At 34.6% G+C, this 16,009-nt stretch overlaps 1 protein-coding gene across 1 annotated transcript in view; it reads left to right on the forward strand.

The window, feature by feature from the left end:
* Positions 1 to 16,009, forward strand: part of LOC122797018 (dynein axonemal heavy chain 5-like) — a 547,965-nt gene that overhangs the window by 435,461 nt on the left and 96,495 nt on the right. The window contains exon 9 of the mRNA XM_044065787.1: positions 3,014 to 3,127. Within this exon, the coding sequence (XP_043921722.1) occupies positions 3,014 to 3,127 (114 nt within the window). The remainder of the gene's footprint in view (positions 1 to 3,013; positions 3,128 to 16,009) is intronic.

Here is a 16,009-nt window from a genome sequence, read left to right on the forward strand (position 1 = left end):
GCCTCATCTAAACAAAATACATCTATTATATAGATGGCATGCATTTTATTTGAATACTGCTGATGTATCATATAAGTTGCATGTGTAAAGATATGGTATGTTACTTTATGGCACACTTTAACAATGTTTGCAAGTTAATATGGAATGCTGGTATATGAAATTTAAGTTGTGTTTAAGCTGTATTACACTTGGTAACAACGATGTTTGAATAAAGAGTTATTTATTAAAAAAAACTATATCTTTAGCGCCTAGCATCACAGATCAGTCAGTTGTAATCCACCACGTCTCATCTGTGCTTCAGAACTTTGGGGGATGGCAGCAGCAGTACTAGTGGTACCCTTTGCTAAAGGTATGAGAGTACTGCAGTGGATTCTGTGCATTCAGAGGTCATACATCTTGGATCCAGTGTTCCAACAAACTGACAGATTTGTAGTCTGTAGATTTGATCTGAAATTGTGGTTGCATGTACTCAGTTATCACAAGACAATCTTTTCTGATCTTATGATTTCAACCCCACTAGTGGCAGTACCATGGGTACCTTTTTCTGTAAGGTGGGTGGCATTGTCAAAGGCAGGTATCTATGGTGTCTGGTTGCACACAGAGGCAGCTTGCATACTGGTGTTCTTGAGTTGAGGGCAATACTTCTTATGCTCCAAGCTTTACAGATGTCCCTGTCACAGAGTATGATAGTCATCTGCTTTGACAACATGGCAATGGTTTGGTATATCAACTGGCTAAGAGAAACTGTCTCCTATACCTTGTGCTAAGAAGCTAAGAAGCAGTGAGGACAACATTGGCCAACTACTTTTTAGTAGTAAACTACATTCCAGAGGAAGCAAACTCACTAGCAGCCTGGCTCAGCTGCTGCTTGCTGGTTCCTCACAATTGATCCCTTATCCTTCTGTAACATGGAGATTGTTCTTTCATTGAGGGAAATGCCATGCAGCACTCTGTTTGCCTTCCCAAACAAATACAAGTAGCAGTGGCTTCTATTTCATCATCCCTTCTCCACAGAAAACACCCCAGGCATGCTGTCATTCAGAACTGGCCATCTGAGTTCCTTTATGTTGTACCCTATCTTGCCTGCTGTTGAGATTCATCTTGAATTCTGATAGTTGCATTTTGGTCTTGACAGTATTGATTCCTCTAGTTCTTGCCTCGTCTTTTGGAGAAACATTTCTGCCTGTGGCTCTACAGGCTTTCACTGTCCCATTTTTCCAATGAGACCCACCTGGATAGACACTCCCAATAATCTAACCTCACGGTTTCTCCATTTCATTTGATGACCAGTAGTCTGTCTTTCCATCCATGATGGTACAGACTATTGCATCTTACCAGAAGCCAAATAAGTAAGAAAACATACAAAAGCAAGTGAACCCATTTTACACTTTGGGCCTTAGGTGAAGATTTTATCCCTGTACCTTCAGTTTTCAAGTACCTTTTGCAGATCTTAGACTCTGTACTTGGTTACTCTTATATTAAACTTCATTTAGCAGCTATATCCACTTCCATCAAGGTTCAGATTCTTGTCATTAGCATGTTGTACAAAATCTTTCTGAAGGTTACCTATTCTAAGAACACCTGTAAACAATCTTGTTCCTCAGTGGGATTTCTGTTTTGTACTGGAAAAGGTTGTACTTCATTTTAAGCCAGTATCTTCTGCAGTACTGGAGTGCTTATTATGATTTATTTTTGTTTGATCTTTAGTTCAACCAAGAGAGTTTCTGAATTACAAGTCACATCAGTCAGTCCTCCTTATCTAGTTTTTCATAAGGGTAGAGTATCCATAAGCACCTATCCTTCCATCCTGCTTAAGATAGCTACTATTGAAATTAACCTTGTTCAATTTGTACATATACTAATCTTCTTTCCCAGCTGTACTTACAGAGGAGAATATCTTTTGCATTGTATGGATATACATAGACAGTTCAGAGACTATATGCGTAGAGCTAAATGTATTAGAAAATCCTCTTGTATTTATATCTTTTTTTTTAATAAAAGAAATATGTATGCAAGGTATCCAAAATAACCTTAGCCAAGTGGTGGACTGACTGCATTTAATCTTGGTAAGGAAAATACTGTGAAGTCTTGCTGTTTGAACCTAAGGTACATTCTGGTAGATCAGTAGCTGCCACTCAAGACTTTTTTTGTCTGCAGTGCAACCTTGGAAATTGCATGTGTAGCGGTTAAGTCAACTTCATTGATTTTTTTTTTTTTGCAAGGAACTATAAGCTGGATGTGATGTCCATGTCTGGTATTTCTTAAGGACAACAATATTCAGAGTTGTGTTGCCATTATGGAGATTTCCAGGGGGGAAAAAAAGATAAGCATGGGACTCTGCCCTTTTGTTATTGAGGATGAACCTCTTCATACCAGAAATGAAAATTAATGTACTAATTATAACAGATCTGGATGAATAAGTCCATCCTTGTTATATTACCTAACCTTCTCCCACTTCCTCTTTGTGAGGCACACTAGAGATTTGGAGAGAAAGGCCCCAGGTGGAACATTATGGGAAAAGGAAGGAAGGACTTTAATAGCCTTTCAGATGTTAAGCTATTGTAATAATCAGTGGCATAATCCTGTTAGCAAGGATGGGCCTATCCATTCAGATCAGTTATTATGGTAAGTATGTCATTTGGTTTTGACATAACTGGCATACTATGGATTGTGCTGTGTCACACAGGGTTACAGAATGACTAAAGAGAATGTAGGAAGAAAAGAAAGTACATTTGACATCTTGAAGGGATTATATATTGTGCCTAAATGAACTAGAGGGGAGTTGTAATGATCTTTTCTTTGCTGTCAGTATTTATGGTTCTGCATTGTAGAATCTAAAAGTTAATCTCTAACCTTTCACAGTGAAAGCTCTTTTTAAGTAAACTTTATTAATTGTGGATGGGGTTTCACTCAATTCTTCAATGAATAATAACATTCCATATATTTTTTACTTGAAATGTAATACATATTTTCTTTTGTCTTAATCATGTTTCATCTTTATTTTTTGCTCTAGACTTGGCGAGAACTGGACACACGTATAACTGATGCTGCCAATGAAGCTAAGGACAATGTGAAGTATCTGTATACTCTGGAAAAATTCTGTGACCCTTTGTATAACAGTGATCCTGTAAGTAATAGTGTATACAATTAATTTGTAGAATAGGTAGTCTAACAGTATCACAGAATTTCCACTGAATTAAAGTAGCATCTTAACACAATTTACATGCACATACCTTGATCCAAATAGATCCCCTACTGTCTTTAATATATACATGCTTTCTTTTCTTCTTTCTCTTGAAATGATCTTATTTAATAAAAATGTTTTCCTTAGATTTCTAAATGTATTTTATACACATTGTCCCTTTTTATTATCCCATTTTATATCACATGCTGACTGCAGTATTATTTTTCATTCTGTCTTTGGTTCTTCTTATTCTTCTCCTTACCGTTTTTGTTGTTGTCCACTTTCATGACTGCATTTCTACCTGCTTTGCTATCCTCTCTTCAGCTTTCTTAATCTTCTCTCAGCTGTACCTCTCAACCTCATATAGCAAGAAATCTGGACAAATCCATAAGTAGTGGAGGGAGAAAGGCCCAAAAATAGGGACACTATTGCTCTTACAAATTTAGACAGTTGATACAATAACACATTTTGCATTAGCATGAAATTTCTGAAGAGTATGAAGCCTGAAAGTCAAATGGCTGCCATTATTTTCTGATTTCAGTCCTCAATGATTTGCCAGAAAAACAAAATGTTTATGAGGAACAGACCAATAATATAAGACAAAAATCTGGACATTCTGCAAAACTCTTGAGAGTTATGCCAGCTCACCTTCTAGCTACATATTGTTGCATGTGTTCTCCATCCTTCTGCACTGGATTTTCCTTAAATATCAACTTTTTGTCAATGATATAAAATATATTTGCAATATTGGCAGGTTACAGATACTTGAAACCCATATTCTCATTGTCCTGTGTTTCATGTTTAACAATACATTGACCTTTGTTATATCTCCTTGTGGTACTAAAATTAGATGCATCCCATAAGCTAGATGTCTTTCTCTGCCTATTTGACAGAGCTGCAGTTTATTCATTCTTTGATATCAATTAAGTTTGACAGCATTGCTATAATATAGCAGACCCCCTTTGTACAAACTTTTAACTGCACTGATGTTATTTATTCAGCTACATAACCTTAATCTTGTCTGTGTTTATCATTTCTAGTTAACGGTCCAGGTTTTCCATTTCTTTGTATTGTTAATTCTTGTCCTTGATCAGCTGTGATATGCCTTTAATTCTTAGATGTGCCATCCTGTAGCATGAGACACAGGGTGATTGCACAATGCAAATATGTTTACAATTCTGAAGATTGGCAGTGCACTTATTGTCATATTTATGGGATGTGCTTCAGGAAGATGAGTGTGATAATCTAACATTGAAAATACATACCAAGATTGTGACAAATATTGCATTCTTGTACTGAACTTATGGACAGAGCTATTGTTAAAGGTGCCAACTTAGAAGTGATGAATTGAGCAGCCAGGTCACATTGTTCAGATGAAAGTTCTCAGGCAGGCTGAGTTACTCAGGCTGTCAGCCACCCCAAAGAGTACACCTGGTCAGTTTGATACAGTAGCTCTCTGTCTAGACAGGAACACTGCTTTTGATATGACAGCACCACTTTGTAAGCAATATAATGCTCATCTGTTTCAAGCTTGACATCAGTTTAAATAAATGTTGCACTGCAGTTGACTGTAGTGATAAAAAGCATGAACAACTGTAAACTTGTTATACTCTTATACTATCTTTTATATAGAAATTAAATATGAGTGTAAGTTTTACTACTACTGTATTCTTCTAGTTTGAAGTCTGTCTTGTTTTAACTTTATTTGCTCTGCACTAACTCAGGTCGAGACTGAAAAGGATTTGTGGGCTATCCAACTCACCTGGTTATCAAATGGATAAATACATATAATTAGAACAGTACATCTACATTTATTCTGAAGACTGCCTTTTACTTCTCACTTCAGAGATTGGTATCAAATTGTGATTCACATGTAATGAGATGTACAGGGTGTACACATGGTGGGACAAGCAGAAGCAGTGAGGGCTTACTGGCCCTATTAGAAGCCATCAGTAGCAGATGTCCATTAGTAATGGTCAGTAGGATGGACTGGTGAAAGGTAGCAGGGAATTTATTAACAGTTACAGTGTAAACATTTTTGAATTCCATCAGCACAAGATGGTGGTGGCAGAGGTACTGTAACTGGATCATAGCAGGTGTTGACCTGATCATGACAAGGGTTCACCTACAATGTCATAGAAATAGAAACACCAAGTGGGAAAGCCAAGTCCAGAGTATTATGGCTGGATTTATTTGTTTTATTGATAATTACCTGAATGAATCCAAAACCCCTCATAATACAAAGAAACTATGAGACAAGGGACACAGGCTTGTCAGTCGCCCAGATGTTGAAATCACCCAGTACCAACCATAGCAGATTAGCTGACCCACAACACTGAGCCTAAAAGAAATTCTGTGAACTCCTGTAGGAACATGTTTACACTACCTGATAAACAGTAGACAATGAGGAACACACATCATGCCTCTGTTCTTATGACATGCTGGAAGGAGATGGAAGCCCTATACTTATCCTTGCTTAGGCATAATGGGAGAAAAATAATGAATCACAGCCCAACCTCCAATCTTGTATGTGACAAAGCGATGCTGCAAAATATGGACCAACATTTTCATTCCTCTAATCACCATGATAATTGACAGGTAAAAGGTCGTACCTAATTGTTGCAAAGGAACCTGATATTAATATAAGAACCTCCATCAGGGAGGCCAGTGGTGATCGTGTCCTTATCTACTCTGTCAGAAAAGTAAATCCTTTGGGTATGTTAATTAGAGCGGAAGTTCTGTCAATGTAACATTTCATTCTGGGGCAGCACTCAGTTACCAAACACCCAGTGCACATTAGTGGTCAGTACTTCCCAGCCCTTCACATTTCTAGTGCCCTAAAAGTATGGTGATTTCATCAGCAATGAATACTGATATTAGGAAACCTTTCTGGGCAGAGAAAATGGGCTGCTAGATGATGGTGCCCTTACTTTTGGATGAAAGCGCTTATGTGACTTCTTATTTAACTTCTCAATGGTGGACATTTTGTGGTTTCTTAATTGAGGCAGCAACATGGAAAACCTAATAGTAACATTTAAGGTGGTCTTGTTTGCTTTCAGAATGAATGTAAGACAATTTTTTTTAAACAAGGGACATCTTTATTAAATTATCATGTATGACACAGGCAGTGTTACATTTATATAAATGAAAATAAACCATAGTGACACAATCAGTTGCAAACATTATACCAGTAATGGCAAACCTTTAGGGTTTAACCTGTCAAAAATTTGGAAAATGCCTAACTTGACTCTGCTGGTGTGTTACCCCCCCCCCCCAACAAAAATAAATAATAAAACAAAATGAGTAAATAAAACAGCATAGCTCTCGATACATCAGGGATAAATCTCAACGGAATCAAGGACAAATCTAGAAATAAGAGACATGGACAGTTTTAAACTACTAGTACTATTAATTTGAGACACTGACAGAAAAATGAACATGATTTAATGTACATTTCCTGAAATAAAATAAGTCTATAAATCTAATTATTGTAATTATTAAGTGTAAAAAGTCACCAGTTTTAGGAGGGATTAAGAGGGACAGTTAAGAGGAATGTAAAACAGCATGCAAACTACTTGCCCTTTGCAGAAGTGTAATCACAATGAGAAAACAATGTCAGCACTGCCCTTTGCAGACTCTGTCGAGGATATATACCAAAATAGTCTTTGAGGCTACTTCTGCAGCAGTGTTGTTGAACTGGCTTCTGGCACAAAATAATTCAATGCACTTCACTGAGCAACGAATGCAAAAGCAGTGTCTTTGGTAACTCTGGTGTTGGTGATCGCTGGTGTGTCACCCAAAACATTGTGGTGTGCCACGTTTGACACGCGTGTCATAGGTTCACTATCACTGCATTATACATTCCAAACCATGCTGACACAATTGTTGCTGCAAACCTTATACATCACTTTTAATATATCCAGTCTTTGTTAGTCAGCCATTACATAACTCATTCAAAGACTGCCTTCTTTTAAACCTCGTTCCTCCTCTGCATTTATTAATGCCACATTTCCCATTTTTCCCTCTGTAATTTGCTCCTACCATTTTCTAAAGATGCCAGTTCCAGTTGTTACTATCTTCACTACTTCTAGTAAAGTTGGTTTAGACTTTGATTTCCATTTTCTAGTAATTGCATTTTTGGCAGCCATCATAAGTAGATTCAGCAAGGCCTTAGTCTAGGCAATTCCAATTCTGTATCACAGCTCAAAAAAAAACATTTCCTTATTTACTCCAGTTTGCTCACCCAGCATCTCCGACAGAGCAGTTTGCAGGGAATCTTTAAAGTCTGCCAGCTCATTACACTCCCAGAAAATATGTTCCCAGTTGCCTCTTTCTTTCCCATCACACCTTCAACATTTGCTGTCTACCTGAAGAAAAATTCTTTGAAGTCTGCTTGGGGGTATAAAAATACATGTGAAAACACTTCCAGGCAAAGATCCTAAATCTTCTAGATTTTGTTGCATGTTTGGGAGACATACATGTATCACCACATTGTTTCTTTTTGAATTGATTATCTAATCTCTCTTCCCAATCCTTCCTAACCTCCTCTAATTGATTCTTATAGTTATGCAATATTTTAAATGCTCTGTTAATTTCTCTATTTATTTGCTCCCAATGCCTTGGTTCCTTTGCTGGTTTACTCCTATATATTCCCGCCCCCTCTTGCCTATTGTCTGTATCCCTAATTGCAGTCATCTTTATCAGCAGAATCTCCTTTCTCCAGTCCTATGTTGGCTTAGTTCTTAGAAGACCTTCTACAGAATATAATATTCTGTTTGATTATGTTGTTCTCTTTAAAGGTCTGCATCCAAAATCTCAGTCTCTCCTTGTTACTTGAGCCCCCCCCCCCTCCCCTCTGGTTCATCATAATCATCTCTCTCCATTTTGAATTATACTTTTCTGCTTAAAGAGCCTTAACTGACATACCCATTCAACTCTGGTAATCCCAATCTGCTATCTCGCTTATCCCACGTGACTTGTGCAGTCTTCTCTCCCAGATAAAATCATTCAGCTCTTTATTAATTGCTAACCACAACTTCTCTGGTTGATAAAAAAATATACCTCACCAGTGTATAAGACTAAAGGGACTAAAAACATTTTAGCTGCTTGTCTTACTATCAATATCCCTATAATGAGCTTTCATCTTCTCAGGTTTTGTACTAACTTTTGTTTAGTCTCGTCCCACATATCTTTAGCTACCACACCGGTGTCATTTTTAATCTATAATCCTATATACTTCATCTTATATTGTCCCCGTAAAAAATAGATATTGCTGAACCAATTCTATGTGGGTACATAATTTACTGCTACTGCTTTTGTTTTAGCTTCTTTAATTTTGTATCCCAAAAAATTTAAATTGTCTCAATTTGTTCCACTGCACTGTAGTGTCCCTTTCTGGTTTTGTCAGGTATAAAGTAATGTCATCTGCAAATAGAGACATTTTTTCTTGACTACCATACCAATTAAATCCTTAAATTTCTGAGTTATTTTCTTTGCTAGTGGTTCCAAATATAATGCAGATAACAAATGTGAGAGAAGGACACCCCTGCCTGGTTCCTCTGCTCAAACAGAGATTATCAGAGAGGACCCCACCCACTTTAATCTTCTCCTCCGATCCTTCATATATCCTCCTAATCAACCTTATGATTTTAACAGAGAATGCGAATACTTCCATTGCTCTGCTCATAAAATCTGAACTTACTATGTCAAATGCTTTTTCTGATTCAAGACTCACTAGCAACAGTGGTATTTTCTTACATTATGCTTCCCTCTGGATCATCACTATTCTGTTTATGTTGCCACATGTTTGCTTCCCCTCCACAAAACCACATTGATCCATATCTATCAATTTTGGGATTACTTTTGTCATCCTTTTAGCTATTATAGATATAAACTCTATAATCATGATTTAGTACTGAAATGGGTGTGTATGAAGCTGGATCTGATGGATCTTTACCCTCTTTAGGTATTACAGCCATTACCACTTTCTTCCAGGTTGCTGGTGCTTCTCCTTCTCTTAAAATACTTTAAACAAAAAACCTTCCAGATCTTTCAGTTTTTCCCTCCTAGCTGCCAAACTTTCACAGGAATACAATCAAATCCTGGGGACTTTCCTGTAGATTGGTTAGACATCACCATTTTTATCTCTTATCCTCCTATCTTAACTGTTAGTAATTGATTCTCCTCTTCCTCTAGCCTTGGCATATTTCATCTTTCCATAAACATTTCCATTTGTACCTTTTCCTGATTTCCATATTTCTCTGCTTTATACAGACTTTCATAGCATTTTTGAAATATAAGAAAACCACACAACGAAAGCCAGATAAGCAAATTTATTTCTCTAGCGCCTCTGCCACAATAAGCCTTCAAGGAGTAATACATAGCATTATCTAAAACCTTATATAGTCCCAGCTCCATCAATAAAACAATTATCAATTAAAGAATTAAAATATTTGTAGAAACAAATTTTAAAGTGACATCCATTAAATTCATATAACACATTTCCAGCAACATTCTGCATTTAAACCCTTTGGAGTTAATGTATCAAATTTCAAAATAAACATTGTTTCTTTTCTTAAAAGCTTTAATCTACACATTTGTTCATCTAAATATTTCATATCTACCTGTTCTAAAATAGTAGCTTTTAAGTTTTCTGTACTTCCATCATGATATTTATTAAAATGAAGAGCCAAGGGGCTCTCCATTTTATTTACCCTTATGTCTCTCAAATGTTCTAATAGGCATGTTTTAAACATTCTCTTTGTTTGCCCAATATAAAACATATTGCAAGTACATTTGATAGCATAAATAACTCCCTCTGTACGACAATTAAATACTCCATTTGATTCAAATCTAATATTATTTATATATAAAAAAGAATTGACAATATATGAACATCCAATACATTTGCCACATGGCTTAGTGCCCTTCATATGGATCTGCTGATTTAACCGAACCCCTGGTCTTTGAAATTTAGTATACACAACCATATCTTTGATACTTCTTCCTCTCTTATTTGAAAAAAAATTATTTCTTTAGTGTCAATTTATCTAATTCTTTAAAACCTTTTAAAAATTCCCAAAGATGAGAAATATAATATTTAATATTGTCACTTAATACATTATACTTGGAAACAAAAAATAAATTATCTACTTTCTCATCCTTACTAACATTATTCCTATTTAGCACTTTCTTATTCTTATACCTAACATTTAATATATTCTGTTCACTTCTATTAATAATATTTTCATCAAATTTTCTAGTTGTAAACATCAATTTTGTAAGTTCTAATTCTTTTCTAAATATCCAGTCTTCTTTACATAGTCTGGAGATTCTCAAAAATTCTCCAAAGGGTAAAGACTCCAAAGTATGTTTAGGATGACAACTATTTCCCATCACAAAATTATTTACTACTCCAAATTTCCTATGTATGCTAGTGCTAATATTTTTACCTATGACTCCCAACAAATTAATATCCAAGAAAGAGACTCAGTTGCCAACTTGTAAACCATCAAAATTTATACCAAACCTATTTACCTGAATGTCTTCTACAAAGTTGGATACCAAGTCCCTACCACCATCACATAAAAAAATAAATCATCTATGTATCTATAATATGATTTTACATATTTTTTAAAAAAGATTTTACTATAGATACATTCCTTTTCAACCAGCCCCATAAATATATTTGCGTACATGGGTGCAAAAGGAGCACCCATGGCAGTACCTTGGGTTTGATAATAAATTTGATTTCCAAAATAGAAAAAGTTGTTCTCTAAGCAGAATTGAACTAAATCTAACACATAATGAGTTAAGGGGCTATTCCCCATATAATGTAATAAAGCTTCTAAGCCAAATAAATGTTTAATATTGGTATAAAGACTTTGTACATCCAAAGTTATCCACTACATATTTTAGTCCACTTAATATGCCTAATTTTTTCTAAAAAATCAAAAGAGTCTCTAATATATGAAGGAAATAATATAACTTCCTTTAATAATACACCATGCAAAATAACTCCTAAATTATGAAAAGAATAGTTACTAGCAGACACTATTGGATTGGGTTATTGGTTAGAGAAAGATGTGAATAATAAATTGTTGGTTAAAGAAACAAGTCCGGCTTTTTTCTATTGTTTGCCTAAATTACACAAGAGTAGTATGAACCCACCAGGCCATCCAATAGTGTCTGCTAGTAACTATTTTTTACATAATTTAGGAGTTATTTTGCATGGTGTATTATTAAAGCAAGTTATATTACTTCCTTCATATATTAGAAACTCTTTTGATTTTTTTAGAAAAAATTAGGCATATTAAGTAGACTAAAAATATGTATTGGATAACTTTGGATGTACAAAGTCTTTATACCAATATTAAACATCTATTTGGCTTAGAAGCTTTATTACATTATATAGGGAATAGCCCCTTAACTCATTATGTGTTAGATTTAGTTCAATTCTGCTTAGAGAACAACTTTTTCTATTTTGAAAATCAAATTTATCATCAAACCCAAGGTACTGCCATGGGTGCTCCTTTTGCACCCATGTATGCAAATATATTTATGGAGCTGGTTGAAAAGGAATGTATCTATAGTAAAATCTTTTTTAAAAGACATGTAAAATCATATTATAGATACATAGATGATTTAATTTTTTTATGTGATGGTGGTAGGGACTTGGTATCCAACTTTGTAGAAGACATTCAGGTAAATAGGTTTGGTATAAATTTTGATGGTTTACAAGTTGGCAATCGAGTCTCTTTCTTGGATATTAATTTGTTGGGAGTCATAGGTAAAAATATTAGCACTAGCATACATAGGAAATTTGGAGTAGTAAATAATTTTGTGATGGGAAATAGTTGTCATCCTAAACATACTTTGGAGTCTTTACCCTTTGGAGAATTTTTGAGAATCTCCAGACTATGTAACGAAGACTGGATATTTAGAAAAGAATTAGAACTTACAAAATTGATGTATAAAACTAGACAATTTGACGAAAATATTATTAATAGAAGTGAACAGAATATATTAAATGTTAGGTATAAGAATAAGAAAGTGCTAAATAGGAATAATGTTAGTAAGGATGAGAAAGTAGATAATTTATTTTTTGTTTCCAAGTATAATGTATTAAGTGACGATATTAAATATTATATTTCTCATCTTTGGGAATTTTTAAAAGGTTTTAAAGAATTAGATAAATTGATACTAAAGAAATTATTTTTTTCATATAAGAGAGGAAGAAGTATCAAATATATGGTTGTGTATACTAAATTTCAAAGACCAGGGGTTCGGTTAAATCAGCAGATCCATATGAAGGGCACTAAGCCATGTGGCAAATGTACTGGATGTTCATATAGTGTGAATTCTTTTTTATATATAAATAATATTAGATTTGAATCAAATGGAGTATTTAATTGTCGTACAGAGGGAGTTATTTATGCTATCAAATGTACTTGCAATATGTTTTATATTGGGCAAACAAAGAGAATGTTTAAAACACGCCTATTAGAACATTTGAGAGACATAGGTAATAAAATGGAGAGCTCTTGGCTCTTCATTTTAATAAATATCATGATGGAAGTACAGAAAACTTAAAAGCTACTATTTTAGAACAGGTAGATATGAAATATTTAGATGAACAAATGTGTAGATTAAAGCTTTTAAGAAAAGAAACAATGTTTATTTTGAAATTTGATACATTAACTCCAAAGGGTTTAAATGCAGAATGTTGCTGGAAATGTGTTATATGAATTTAATGGATGTCACTTTAAAATTTGTTTCTACAAATATTTCAATTGTTTAATTGATAATTGTTTTATTGATGGAGCTGGGACTATATAAGGTTTTAGATAATGCTATGTATTACTCCTTGAAGGCTTATTGTGGCCGAGGCGCTAGAGAAATAAATTTGCTTATCTGGCTTTCGTTGTGTGGTTTTCTTATATTTGTGCTGAACAGCAGTTCCTGTGTTCGTGGTGTTGGTATTGTTTCATTTTTGAAATATGTCTAATATTGTACAAGATCCCTTGTTATCTGTCTTGTTATAGGTTCCCTAAGCTTGGTGACAGCCCTTTCTACATTCTGTTGCCCGAGTGGTTGTGCTAAAAGTTTTTGTGCTCTACAGTTATTATCAAAAAACAGTTGCTTAACAGGAGTTTTTCTAAACTCATGCATATTATTAAGGTAATCCCTTATTTTCTGTTTAGCATTTTGTAGTTACTCTCTTCTTGTTCTGTGAGATTCCCCCTATTCTGCAATACTTTAATATTTGTCAGTCTGAATAAATAATTCTTGTTACTTCTTAAACATATCTCCCTTTCTTTTGTTTCAACCCTGTTTTTAAATTCCACTTTAATTTTATCCCACTGCCTAGCTATGTTTTCAGAAGTTGTTTCTATCTTCTGTAATAGCTCCTGAATAATTTTCACGACCCATTCCTTAAATTCCTCTCTTTTCAACAGATAGGTGGGAAAGCGCCAGTGTCTCATTTTTTCATTAACCTGGGTTTTTATTTTAATTATTATTGGCGCATGATGTGAAGTAGTTATTGGGTATGTATCAAGACCTTCAACTAAATGCACATATTCCTGTGAAATGTAAATTCTGTTTAGCCTAGCCCAGTTATTGTATATGTAAATTCACTCCAAATTTCTAGTACTGAACTTACATCTTCCATGCCAAATATTCTCATAAATTTCTTTTAAAATCTACCCTCCTTTGTTATATTTCCCTTTTTCTGCTCCCCAGACATATCTTCAGTGTTAGCAAAAGTAAATTAAGGCACCAAAGTTACACACTGGAAATCAGTCACTGTACTTTATTGCAGAAGACAAACGGTAAGCGCTTTCACAACTTAATGTTGCTTCATCAGACCACATCACTACAACTGATGCTTGGTTAAATACTAGGACAATTAGTATGACATCACAATTTAAAGAGATATTACTCCACTAACATAAGAACATATATCGATATCCATAAGAAAAATGCATAAAATATATAGAAAGGTGTGCATTTACACACAATAATATTTAAAAAAGGGGGAATGTCATCCCCAATGGTTATTAAAAAAAAAAAATATATATATATATATATATATATATATATATATATATATATATATATATATATATACACACACATTTTTGTGCACATATAACCATAATAGTACAATAAAAAATATATAAAAAAAATCCTATTTAGTGTTTAAGGTGCCTTGCCTTAAGGTAAGGAACTAATGAGGTGCAGCCATTCAAACCAGGATATCTATCTGCTTGTAATTTAGTGATCCATTGTTGTTCTAATTCTTCAGTGTGGTTTTCTACATCACCACCTCTGTTTGTCCTTACCATTTGTTGTAAGATTAAAAATTTAAAACAATGACTACTGTCTGTATTCAGGACATGATTAGCTAGAGCATTTGATTGCTTCTGGTTCTGTATGTCCCTTATATGTTCTAACATTCTTTCTTTAAAACTCCTATTTGTTTTGCCTACATAATAGGCATGGCATGCTTGGCAAAAACAAAAATAAACAACATCGACACTTTTACAATCATAGTAATTCTTCGTATAAAGTTTAAAACATTTCACAGGATGAATGTACTCATTTTTAGTGTAGACATGCTGACAAGCAGCACAATTCCTGCACGGGAAGGTGCCTGTCTGAGAGATTTTTTCTAAAAGACTGATGTTCTCTATTACAGAGCTGCTGCTTTAAAGACACATTATTTCTAAAACTGAAGTTTGGGGTGTCACCAACTGTGGAAACCAGACCTGGTATTTCATGTAATAAGTGCCAATTTTTTTAATAATTTCCGTATACTTATTGATGTCACTTGCAAATCTAAACACTATTCTAAACATATTTCTATCAATACTTGTATCATAAGGTATACTTGTATCAGCACTATAAGAGCTCATGTATGGTTTACATCTTGTAGATCTCAATTTCCATGCATCTGCTATCACTCTAGTGATTTCTGAGCTAGAATAGCCTCTTGTTTGAAATTGTCTTGTAACTTATTTAAAGCAACTACTGCCTCTTCATCATTATTATGTAGGCGTAGGGTTCTATAGACTTGTCCTTTGAGGACATTTCTAGGTATGTGTCTCAGGTGCATGCTTGACCTGTGAAGACAGGCATTAGTTCTTGTGGGTTTGTGATAAATACTGGTTCTTATCTGCTTTAAATCAGTAAGGGTGACACTCACATCCAAGAAATCAACACATGTATCAGAAAAAGTAAAAGTAAACTTCAAAAAGTCTGTAGTACTATGCAGGTAATCAATGAAATTACTGATATTTTCACCATGCCCTTTCCACAAGACAAAAACATCATCCATGAAACGGACGTACCAGAGAATGTAGCCAAAAAATGGGTTAACATCTGACAAAACATATTGTTCTTTCCATTGTACTAGTGATAAAGTAGCCAAAAAATGGGTTAACATCTGACAAAACATATTGTTCTTCCCATCGTACTAGTGTCTAAGTAAAAGTAAACTTCAAAAAGTCTGTAGTACTATGCAGGTAATCAATGAAATTACTGATATTTTCACCATGCCCTTTCCACAAGACAAAAACATCATCCACATGTAGCCAAAAAATGGGTTAACATCTGACAAAACATATTGTTCTTCCCATCGTACTAGTGATAGTTTACTTTTGCTGCTGTTGTGTGTTTTGGGCACCTCAGTGTACCTGCAGCCATTTGGTTTTTGCATCTTCATATCTTCAGTGTTGCAAATCAAATTCCTGTCCCCACCTATAAGCAGTAATCTGATGTTCTTAATCTTCTTTCCATTCATCACTGATGGGGTTTGGTTCC

This window comes from Protopterus annectens, chromosome 3.part0, assembly GCF_019279795.1.
Source record: "Protopterus annectens isolate FY-2018-M chromosome 3.part0, PAN1.0, whole genome shotgun sequence".
Taxonomy (NCBI): Eukaryota; Metazoa; Chordata; order Ceratodontiformes; family Protopteridae; genus Protopterus; species Protopterus annectens.